Genomic DNA, 12,406 nt, shown 5'->3' on the forward strand with positions numbered 1-12,406 from the left:
TAAAAATACCGTCAAACTGACTATTTTTAACAACTTGCTGGTGTCATTAAGGTCAGTAAGGATATGAGAGACAGAGCACAGAAGGTCTCCCAGGCACCACGTCCATTAGCCTGAGCCAGCCTGGGAGATCAGAGAAGTTTGTCACCCTCGCTCTTTCCCCTACCCCTCACCTTAGCCTCTTTCCCCAGGCATCCCCGAGGCACCTCAGTGTCTCATTCTTGCCTGGTTTCTCCCATTAGAAAAAACATAAAATTCAAATTCATTTGCACTTAGATGTAAATGAATTAATAGACTGTTCCTACTCACGAAATCTACGCGGAATGGTAATATTAGATCTGCAAGGATGAACTTGCAATAGTGTAATTTGAGGCATAAAGAAGCTGAGCAGAAGAGAAACCCCCTTTGAGGCTATTTCTGGCCCCTCCTCAGAAGCCACGCTCCAGCCTGGTCCAAATCCCAGCCCTATCTGGCACTGGCTTCTGCGGCTGATTACAGAGAAGCTGAGACATTCCTGGCATCCTCCCTGCACTTTCAAAACCTCCTTTTTTTCTGTGCAGTTTTAGCCACAGACCAGGTTATAACTCTGCTTGGCTCATCCATCAGAAATGAGCTGGTTTTTAGATACACGAAATCACAAAAGAGGGGAGAAGAAATGAATTCTTTTGGATTTTAGAAAATCGGGGCAACAGAGAGCTCATGAGATTTCCAAATTCCTTCTGAGTCAAGACTCAGCACTCAGCTGTACCCTCTTAGCACAAAGCCCTTCACCACATGCCCAGGTGCAAAAACCATTTTGAGGAGCCCAAGAGCAAGGTGGGCTCTTGGGTCTTAATATTTCCTAAAAGCAAGACCCAAGGGAGTGAAAGAACAGCATACACTGACATCTGGTGGACATGACAGCATTGCAGGATCTCAAACTAGTAAAATGAGGTTCAGTTTTAACTAATAAGTCTGACTACTTACTTAAAGACATCCTTTATCCTAGCTGAAGAAGTTCAGTCATGTGCATTTTTATGGTGTACGCAGGTACAAACCAGGCAGTGTGATGACATGAAATCAATGTCTTTGTACTGGCAAGAACTGATTTTTTAATTCAGGTCCAAGTAGGGTTTAATTCTTTGTCTGGTTTTATCATTTATAAAATCAAGACAATAATACCTCTCGTGAATAATTCTATTTTTTTAATCAGATGCTTTGACTTTTAAAAAAGAGTCTGCACCCACGGGTCCAGGCTTCCTATTGGTCCTACACTGCTCTCCTGGGGAACCCATGCTTCCCCCACAACAGTTCATCTAATTATTCCCATCTGTGGGAATTATTCCCTTCTATGTGGAAGCCTCTCACATACTGGGCACCTGCTAAGAACCCAATCAATACTGATTTGCCAATTGATTAGTATGTATTATTATCCGACATTGTTCCCACCATAGGGGTGAAATACTGAGTTTTCTCTACCTCTTTAAGCCAAGGGCATTGTTAGAATCTTTTTTCAGCCAAAGGTCTTAAGTGCCATGAAGGAAATTAATGATAGTTATGGATCCTGACTGGTCTCAAAATATGTAATTTCAGGTCAGTGCCAGCTTCCAGCTTCCTCAAGAAAAATACCTCTTTTAAAATGCAAAGCAAAGCAATCCAATTGAGTGGAGTCCAACTCCAAAGAAATGAGTGAGAGCTAACAAGTTCTCCGGGCAGCCAGGCCAGAGGAGAGACAAAGCCTTAGGACAGGGCCCTGTGCAGCCTGAGTGAGGCTCACACAAAGCCTGGTTTATTAGAAACCACTGGAAAAGCTACAAAGCCCATGCAGCCTTCCTGAGCCCTCTCACAAATTTCCACTTTGGACGGAACAATGTCTTCCCTTGTTCTTGCCATCTTGCTTATTGATTTTTGTACTCCACCAGTGTGAAATTGGTGGATCCGGCGTGGGACCATGGGGACAAATGGAGGGCAGGCTCCTCGAGTGAGACCTGTCTGTGTCCCCCTTTGCATCATACCTTCTCCGAACAGCCATTTTAATAAACCTCATGCCCTGAAGGCTTGCACATGGAATTGTGGCAGCTTCTACTCTGCTGTCTCTGGTCTATTGATTGCAATTTAAGAAGAATTGAGATATGTTGTTTAGAAGTTAAAAATAAAAAAAAAAGAAGTTAAAAATCATATCTTATAAAAAATCTTTTTATTAAGGGGCACCTGGGTGGCTCAGTTGGTTAAGTGTCTGCCTTCAGCTCAGGTCATGATCCGAGGTCCTGGGATAGAGCCCTGAGTTGGGCTCCCTGCTCAGCAAGGAGCTGCTTCTCCCTCTATGCCTCCTCCCTACCCCGTTCATGTGCTCTCTCTCAAATAGATAAATAAAATCTTTTTTAAAAATTATTTTATTACAACAAATGTCAAAATATACTTAAAAGCAGAAAAATAGCATAGTAAATAATAGCATAATAGAACCCTATGTACATATTACCCAGCTTCAACAATTATCAACTCCAGATCATGTCATATCTAAGTTCGTTCATTTAACAAATATTGATTGAACACGAATTATGTCTCAGTACTGCTTTTGGTTTTTTGAGACACAGGTCTCATATAAGGGCAAAGTCCTGACTCTCACAAACTATCACAATTCAGAGCAGGAAATGTTGTGACAAGAGAAAATATGCGAGCAGCTAACCCAACCTGAGAGAGCTTCCTGGAGGAACCAGCACCTAAACTGAGACTTGAAGGTTAATAAGAGACTCCCCGGGTGAGAAAGGAAGAGCAGATTAGGAATGGGTAATGATTCAGCAGGAGGGAAATTTATACAAAGAACCAAGAATGAACATATACAAGGGAATTTTAGGAACTGAGAAAACAATATAATTGGAGCTTGGAATACAAGGTAATAGGGAGAAAGAAAAGTGAGTAAAAGTAGAGATCAAATCACAGAAGGTCTATATGCTGTATTAGGGCCCATAAAGAAATGAGGAGCCAGTGAATGGCTAGAGGGAGGGGAGCAACATGATCACATTTGCCTTTTAGAAAGATTACTCCTTCAGCTGGGTAGAGAACAGGGTAGAATGGACTGAGGCACTGTGCAGGCTCCAATGTGGAAGCTGTTTAGGAGGAATGCTGTAATTTAATTAAGGAAGCTGGAGAAGTCGCAGTGGGGATGTTAAGTGCTTGCTTGGGAGTCACCCTGGCTCCAGAGCTCCCTCTGGGTTCTGCTCTGCTTCTCTGCTCTAAGGTACAGGGTTCGTGTGTGTGTGCATGTGTGTGTGTGCGTGTAAGTGTGTGCATGTGTGCGCACATTCGCATGTGTTGGGGAGGGAGCCCCAGGAAAGGACAATGGAAAGGGATTATGTGTCAGAGAATGGGCCCCACACTGAACCCAGAAATCAGCTCCTTTAGAAGTCCTGAGGCTGTCTTCACTAAATCCCTCTGCAGGAAAGAAACTGCAGCCCAGGTGAGCACTTATCCAAAGTCACAGGGGACACAGCTGGTAGGGCCTCCATCTCCTGACTCTGCCCTTCCCCCATCTACAGCTTTTCCCCTGCTCTGTTCTCTTGCCAACCTTCTTCCCTCTTCCCCACTAGGCACCCCAGGGGACCAACAGAGCCCAGGGAAAATGTTAAGATTCAAATGGCAGCAGTGCTGGAAACTTTTATATACAGATAACCTAAGAAAAAGAAGACTTTTGATTATGTGAGCAGCCCCATCCCCTGCATTTCTCACATTTGCACTTTTCAAGCTTCTGTTTGCTCCCACCAGCTCTTAGGATTTTGATGACACAGTTTTTCATTTCTCGTAGTTACTGACATTAATCCTTGAAAAGCCTTAGGATGAAATATCACAATATGAACTCTTGTTGACCTGTTCTATATCTTCTTAAGAGAAACTGAATAAGAACTGAAAAATAAATGTATGATTTACAATTATATTAGACTCTGCCAATCATTGTGCAAAGCTTGGCTGCACTAAGATTAGCAGCTTTCTTGAAAATAAATAAATAATTAAATAGGAACTTTATAAATTATACAGAGTTTTGACTATTTGACTGTATTCATTTCAGAGTAACAATATTCTGCACTCTGTGGATTTAACTTAACCAAAGGTGTCTGACATCATGTGAGGCAGATTCTGCTACAGCCTTCACTTTGGTGTATTTTCTTTACTATCTAAAATGTTAGGGGCCTCTCTGTTAGGGCTTAAAATACTGTTCTCTAGTTTTAAGTAAATCAGATTATTAAAAAGGTTATTGTCCTTTTAGGACCTCAAAGAAGTAACTGTATTGTTGAGGAAAGTAGAGAATTAGCAGCCATGTGATAAACTGACCCAGCACCTATAGAGTTGAAGTCAGTAATTCAATCTCCAATGGCAGTTTGGAAGCAAGCTAGTCATGGAATTTTCATTGCTTGCTGGATATGAGAAGGAGGGGAAATTGGAATTTTGGTCTGAGAGAAATAATGTCAAAGGCACTTAAGAACAATTAGCAACCATCGAGGCATTCAGAGATATGCATCAACAATATCACTGTCCTTGATTACTGTTACTGTTAATCCTAGTTACTAACATCAGTAAATAATGAGCACATCTCCTGGATGTAGGTCAAGAAGCACTATGGCAGGAAGCACTGATCAGTGGCCCAGTTCTGTTCCTTGCCAGCCCTAACAGAAATCATTGGAGCTCACTGGTCTGTAGCCTCCTCACCAAATAGCTTTAAGGAAGGAGTGGTGAGGGACACCTGGGTGGCTCAGTGGTTTAGTGTCTGACTTTGGCTTAGAGCATGATCCCAGGGTCCTGGGATCGAGTTCTGAATTAGGTTCCCTGCAAGGAGCCTGCTTCTCCCTCTGCCTGTGTCTCAGCCTCATTCTCTGTGTCTCTCATGAATAAATAAATAAAACCTTAAAAAAAAAAAAAAAAGGAAAGGGGTGATGAGTGCATGCATGTTGAGAACATTTTCTAAGTGCTTGCACATCAGGGTAAAATATGTCCTAAAATATGATAAAATAAGTATGTAAAATACAGTGAGGATTCTGTTAGAGTACTGATTACTATTCCTCAGGAATAGCTTGCTTGAATATATATATTATATATATATATAATTTTATATATGTTTTATGCATATATAACTATTTTTTTTCATTGTAAGCATCTATGATTTTTTTAAATATGGTAGTTTTGGACAAATCTAATTTTTATAGAGTTGGAGATCCCAGATAAACATCACCAAAGCTTCAAAAATTTACTTTGAATTTTTCTTTTCAATTTTCTGTATTTTATGTAATAATAATTCCCTTCCTGCTCTCTGGAATATGGAATAATATGGAAGAAAGAGCACAGATTTTAGTCATTTTAGTTTAGTTTTCTTTTCTTTTTCAGCCTTTTTTTTTTTAATTTTTATTTATTTATGATAGGCACACAGTGAGAGAGAGAGAGGCAGAGACACAGGCAGAGGGAGAAGCAGGCTCCATGCACCGGGAGCCTGACGTGGGATTTGATCCTGGGTCTCCAGGATCGCGCCCTGGGCCAAAGGCAGGCGCTAAACCGCTGCGCCACACAGGGATCCCTTTTTCAGCCTTTTTAATGAATTAGCAGATAAGAAAGATGGAGAAGGCCGACATGGATCTTAAAATCTTAGGGCTTTGGTACATGGACCTTTTTTTATTCTTACCATTTAAAAATGTTCTAGTTAATATTCAAAATTAGACTAGTATAGCTTACAGTTGTGACCTAATACAATTGTAGTGGTCATCCCTACATAGGCAGAATGGACCGACCCTCTCACACACACACCCCAAATTCGGTTCAGATGTCCAGGCCAATTAGGCCACAAAAATACCAAGAGAGCATAGAGAGGTGTTTTATTCACATAATGAAGCCCTCTGAGGAGAGCAAGTCAGGATGCTAACAGGTCCAAATATGGCTTGGGAGAGCAGAAGAGTGTCTTGGGATTTCATGGTGGGCTAGAATTGAGGGTATTCCTTTGCAAGAGACAGGACTTGCATGGCGTGAACTTCCTGCAGGTGCCAAAGGAGAAAGCATCTAGGTTGTCCTATCAGTTTGCCCGATATGGAGCAGAAGGAAAAAGAGAGTAGTGGGGATTGAAAGCTCTCAGCAGCCAAGTATTAAAAAAAAAAAAAAATTAAATAAAGGAACCAACTCTTTATTATAGATTCTATTACAATAATGTAGAGCATAAAAGTACATACAATATACTAAGTCTTTATCTGGCCAGTCTCCAACCTGCACTCCCCAATCCCCCCAAGGCAACCACTCTTCAGTCTTTTTTTTTTTTTTTCCACTCTTCAGTCTTATCAGCTTCTTTGTTTTGTCCTACAGATAGTCTATGTATATACAAATATATGTACATGGGCACACACACACACACACACACACACACACACTTACATTCCTTTTGCCAACATACAAAGGGTAGAAACTTGATAGTCCAAGCTTGTTAAATTCCTTCAAACTTGTTCTGTTATTTTCTGGATAAATATCTTTGGCCAAGTTATTTCACTTGAGTCTCAAAACAGTCTTCTGTCAAATGGAAAGGAAGTCAATACCTGCTTGCAGGGCTACAAAAATAAATGACCTAACATCTAACCAGAGTCTGGAACATAACAGATGATGTCCCTTTTGTCTTGTTTCCTTCTTCTCTGGCTGCTCCCTTTCACCTCATTTAAAAATTTCTCTCCCTTTATTGACTCTGAAATATTAGAAGTTCCCTAGGTTTTCATCTTCTCACTGGACTTTTCTTTTCTCCCTGGACTCATTCTCTGGCTAATCTGAGCAGTGTCAAAGGCTCTGAGACAGCTTAAGGATTGATGAATCCACTCAGGCTCTGTCTGCTGCAGTCCACACATGAATTTATAAAAATCTACTGACCATCTACATTTATATATCTAAAAGACACTTCAAAATTCTTTACCTTTGCCCAAACTCTTCTTCTCCTAAGTTCTCTCAGTAAAAATGGTACTATCATCTATCCAGTTTTGAACTACAATTTGGGAGGCATAACCCTTGACTTTGCTCTTGTCCTCATTTCATACTTCTGATCAATCCCCACATTTTGTTCACACTATTCAAAAGTATCTCTTGATCTCTTCATTTAGTTATCTCCATCCCATTTAATGCTTTCCTAGATCAAGTCACTATCATCTCCCCAAAAATTATTGCAACAGCATCTTCCCTGGTCACTCTTTCCAGTCATGCCTACCTCTGAGTAACACAAAAGGACAGAGAGATCTTTCTAAAATACAAACCTGATTCTGTTAACTCCCTGATTAAGTTTTCTCAGTGGCTTCCCATTTCCATCTGGATGTGGTTCAGACTCTTTAAATTAATTCAATCTTGTTCTATCTTTTCATCTCTTTCTAGGAATCTTACCCAATTCCAATGGCTTTAAATACCATTTTATGCTAATAACTCCTAATGTACATCTCCTAGACTCCTACCTAGACTTCTACCCTGAGCTCAAAGCTGTTTTACAACAGCCTATTTAGCATCTCCATTTGAATGACTCATGGGCATCTAGGAATGTGTTTACCAGGATTCTTGATTCCCCACCCTTTTCCTCATTTCAGGCAGCCACCCAGCCGCTTATCTCAGAAAACTTGGGTATTATCTTTGATTCCCTTTTCTCAGCCTGCACATCCAATCCACTGAAGTGCTATTAATTCTCTAAAACATATCTTAGTCTATTTCTCTATATTTTATTCCCATTTCTGTCCCAGTCATCATCTTCTCTCACTTGGACTATGGTAAAGCCTCCTGCTTTCACTAATCCCATGCCTGTCACCCCACCAATCATTCCAATACAAAGAACCATGGAGTCTTTTAAAATTATAAATTAGATCATGTCACTCTCTTACTTAAAACTTTTCAATGACTTACAATTGCTTTTAAAATGAAATCCAAAATCCTTGCCATGACTTACTTGTCCTAAACAGTCTACATAGATTCTCACTATACACTCCTTCACCACACTGTAGGAGTGGATCATTTTCTTCTGCCCCAAATCAAATCCAGAGTATCTAGACATTGATAATTAAGAGATATGTTTGTTGAAAGAATGAAGAAATGAGAGCCTACAAGACTGTTCTTGGATCCTGCTTCAGCTATTCTCTTTCTACTTCTACATACCACAATCTATGGAATGAAATGAAAGTTGGCAATGTCTATCCTGCAAACTTTTAGCTGGTGGCAGCAAAAATCAAGGCAAGGGAAGCTCAAGAGGTAGGTGAAATCTCTGGCAGAATCAGGAGTGATTTACTCAGTTGTTTTTCCCCATTGAGTAGACATTCTCAAGCTCCTCTGAGCTCACATTAAAGAGGTTTTTTTTTTTTTTCAAGATTTTATTTATTTATTCATGATAGACAGAGAGAGAGAGAGAGAGAGAGAGAGAGAGGCAGAGACACAGGCAGAGGGAGAAGCAGGCTTCACGCAGGAAGCCTGATGTGGGACTCAATCCCGGGTCTCCAGGATCACACCCCGGGTGGAAGGTGGCGCTAAACCGGGCTGCCCCAAAGAGTTTTTAATGTTTTTTTTTTTAACTGTGGTAAAATAAAAATAACATAAAATAGCCATTTTAAGTGTATTATTCAGTGATATTTAATACATTTACAAGGTTATAGAACCATCACCACTGTCTATTTCCAGAACTCTTACATCAACCCATACACTCTGCATCCATTAAGTAGTAACTCTCAATTCTTCTCTCCCACCAGCCCCTGGTAAACACTATTATTTTTATCTGTGTGAATTTGCCTAGTTTTGGTATCTCATATAAATGGAATCATACAATATTTGTCCTTTTATGTCCAGCTTCTTTCACTTAGCATGTTTTCAAAGTTCATCCATGTTGTTGCATGCACCAGAATTCCATTCCTTTTTATGACTAATATTTGAGCTTGCTTTTTCATTCATTTGTCTCACAAATACTTATTGAGCACTTTGTTAAGGGTCAAACAGTGTTCTAGGCATTATTGACATAGCAATGAACAAAAGAGAAAAAAGTTACTACTTCATCATTAAAAAAAGAAGTAAATACATAATATGCCAAATAGTAATAAGTGTTATAGAAAACCAATATTGCAAGAATAGCTCTACAGGAAGAGGAGATCTTAGCGGTAGGATGGACCATTCATGTTGTGTCTTAAGGGCTAGTGTAAGGACTTTGGATTTTACTCCAAAATAAGAAGCCAATAGAAAGTTTGGAGTTGCAGAGTGGCATAACCTGACCTACATTTTAAAGAAAAATCCTAGCTTCAATATTAAAGGGATGTGAGGCAAAATGAGAGAAACGAGGCAAAGGGGAAGTAGAAATACCGGCTAGAAGGGTAATTCAGAAGTCCAGATGAATGATGATAAGACCTATATCAAAGGGTAGTAGACAAGATTTTCTAGAGAACCAGAACCTATAGGATATATATGTGATAGACAGATGATGACAGAGAGTAGCAGGGAGAGGATAGAAGGAAAGGGGATGGTGAGGGAGTGGGAGATTTATCTTAAGGAATTGACTCATTCCATCATGTTGGCTGGCAAATCTCAAATCTGTAGGGTAAACTGGCAGGTTGGAAATTCAGGTTAGAACTGATGTTTCAGTCTTGATCTAAAATCTGCAGGATAAGTCAACAGGCTGGAAACTGAGGCAGGGTTTCTTTTTTTTTTTTTTTTTTTTTTGAGGCAGGGTTTCTATGTTTCAGTCTCGTGGCCAGATTTCTTGAGACGGAGAATCTGTTCTATGCCTCTTCCTCATTTCTGATGGTTAGTTGGCAATCTTTGGCATTCCTTGGCTTGTGGATGCGTCATCTCCATCACTGCTTTTATTTTCACATAGCATTCTCTGTGTGTGTCTGTGTCCAAATTTCTCCTTTTTTATAGGGATACCAGTCACATAGGATTAGAGGCCCATGCTATTCTAACATGACTCATCTTAAATAATTATATCTGCTCCATCCTATTTTTAAATAAGGCCATATTCTAAAGTACTGAGAGTTAGGGAGTTAGGACTTCAACATACGATTTTGAGGGAGACTCAATTCATCCTATAACACAGTGATAACTGTGAATGTAAGAAGCAGGGATACTCCAGTGGTTTTGACCTGAACTGAAATGATCAAGTGGCCATTCACCGAGGTGGAGCAGAAAGTTTGGAGTGGAATACCAAGAGTTCAGTTTTGTGTATAATCAAATAAATATATGTACATAGATTCAAATAAAGACCCACCTCCTATATTAAGCTCCTCACTTGGTTAAGAACACCAGCAGGAAGGCAAAGGGCCCAGTTATCTCTGAAAGAATTGAGCAGACAGCCTGCAGTGTTTCCCTCCCCCAGACATGCCTGTCACCTAAGTAGCCCTCATTTCTGGTCCCCTCCGTTCCCAGTTCCACCCCCCCTCCTTATTACCAATGCTCCAGTATGTAACATCTACTTGTAACACCTCCATGTAAGCCCTAGGCATAGACCCACTAGAAAGTTATTAAAAGAATGAAGTCAAAACTAATTATGAGCTACAGAGATATTCTTTTTAACAGTTGTACTTTCACTAAGAACATCAAGATTTGAAGCAGAACCTAATAGAAACATCATTGTTTGGTTGGCCTCAAATTAATATTAACCTGTGACTCTACTATCCATGATCTGTCTATCTTCTATCTTGCCATTTTCCAATCTGCATGATTTAAAGTCAGCACAAGCAAAGACTTGCCGTATTAGACTTTTAAATCATTGCCAATTAGATTCTTAGATCCAAGTGGAGGAATTATTTCTCCAAATAATGAAAAAATAAAAATGTGTAATATGGCTAAATCAAAGCAAAACAGAGGTTAAAAAAAAGGAGTCCAGAAAAAAAAAGGTCCTCTCATAAAATTAAATCTAATTTCAAATTCCATCCTGTGATTTTAATTCTAAAGTCTATCAGAAATTTTTTATTAAAAGTAGTTTAATCCTGCCATGAATGCTTCCTTTATGAAATGATGCTATTTAGGGGTGAATGCAAAACTTCAATTTGCCTTTTAAAGGGGTGAGACTTTGTGTATATTGATTTGGGTGTGGTGATTTTTTTTTTCCTCTGCAGGGTTCGTAGCCAATATGATTAAGTAGGGAAGGGGATATTCGATCTTTATAAAGTATTCCCTAAGTCTTCTGGATCCCTAAGGAGTGATGCTTTCAGTAATACAGATTCCAAGATGATTTCATTTTGTGCAAAATGTTAGTGAAACCCTCAGACTGTCATCTAGAATCTGGCCTAAAAGGAAGACAGGGATTTCTGGAGCACGGCAGGCAGCAGAAGTCTTTCCTCAGATAATTTTATCAGATCAAATTTTGTGGCTCCACTGACACTTCCAGGGCTCTGTACTTGCCAGGAGAGCCAGAGGGAGTAGGATTTCAGCACCCTACACTATCATGCTTCATCCCCCTGCTTGTTAGAGAAGCCAGTCGTCCCTGCCCAGACTTGCTCTGACTGCGGCGTGTCCAGACACAAGCCAGAATTGGAGAGCAGACCTGAGAGAAAAGACCAACCTAGGGAAGGGTAAAAGCTGACTGTCTCCAAAGGAGCAGCGGAGCAGGGGCTTTGGTTTTCTGGGGCTGAGTTTGGGACTTTTATTCTGCCTGAACATTTCCACTATTTCCCTCACAAGCGTCTCTGTCTTGAAGCAAAGACCGAAGCAAAATGCCTAATGAAGCGTGCGGGGGGGGGGGGGGGGGGGCGGCGGGGAGGACGTGCAAGTGACTTGGGAAGAAGGACTTGGGAGGAGAGAAGGGTCAGGTTATAGGTTCACACATTCTCACAAAGCCATTTGAAAATATGAGCTGGAGATGCAAATTCTGGGACCCACAGAAGTCCCGTGAAGCCTCCTTTGGGCCCTTAGAAAGTGTACCTGTTGCTCATTTCCAGCGATTTAATCTTTGCTCAAGCCTTTCTATGAAGGCTGGTCGGAAAAGGTCGCTGGCGGGCTTAGTCAGGCTCTGGGTCACCACGGATTGAACCGGTTCTTTCTTGACTTCCTCTCCATGGGGTCCTTCAGGCCCCCGTGCCCGCATCCGCTTAGGTTTTTGCTGTCGTCCGGCAGCTCACCCGAGACGGACGCGGCCACGGCCACTGGCCCACCATCACCGGCAGGTGCGCACGAAGTGAACTGCGATCAGTCCAAGTCCAGCTGCCCGCGGCGTCCGAGCTCGCTTGGCGCCTCCTGAGCACCCACCCCAACCCCAGACCAAGGGACTCGTCCCTGCCTCCTCCCCCGCGAGACCAAAGCTGGGCGCCGAGGCCCGCTCTGAGTATTTTCCAATTCTCTCATTTCCCCACCTCCCCACCTCCCACCCCGCCCCCCGCCTCGAGTGCGCTGTTGGCCCTCCTCCAGGAGCCTCCCGGGCTCTCAGCTCCAATCCCTAAAATAAACGCACGGTGCCAGAAAGCAGGGGAGG

The 12,406-nt window shown here is 41.3% G+C and overlaps 2 protein-coding genes across 5 annotated transcripts in view; one reads left to right on the forward strand and one right to left on the reverse strand.

Moving 5' to 3' along the window:
* ATP6V1H (ATPase H+ transporting V1 subunit H) overlaps window positions 1-12,406 on the reverse strand; it is a 162,906-nt gene that overhangs the window by 148,626 nt on the left and 1,874 nt on the right. The window lies entirely within an intron of this gene.
* RGS20 (regulator of G protein signaling 20) overlaps window positions 1-12,406 on the forward strand; it is an 88,661-nt gene that overhangs the window by 9,398 nt on the left and 66,857 nt on the right. Inside the window, exon 2 of one of the 3 annotated variants that reach the window (XM_049103905.1) lies at window positions 12,261-12,269. The exons of the other annotated variants lie outside the window; for them this stretch is intronic. Coding sequence (XP_048959862.1) covers window positions 12,261-12,269 — 9 coding nt within the window. The remainder of the gene's footprint in view (window positions 1-12,260; window positions 12,270-12,406) is intronic. 3 annotated transcript variants of the gene reach the window in all.

This window comes from Canis lupus, chromosome 29 (genome assembly GCF_003254725.2).
Source record: "Canis lupus dingo isolate Sandy chromosome 29, ASM325472v2, whole genome shotgun sequence".
Taxonomy (NCBI): Eukaryota; Metazoa; Chordata; class Mammalia; order Carnivora; family Canidae; genus Canis; species Canis lupus.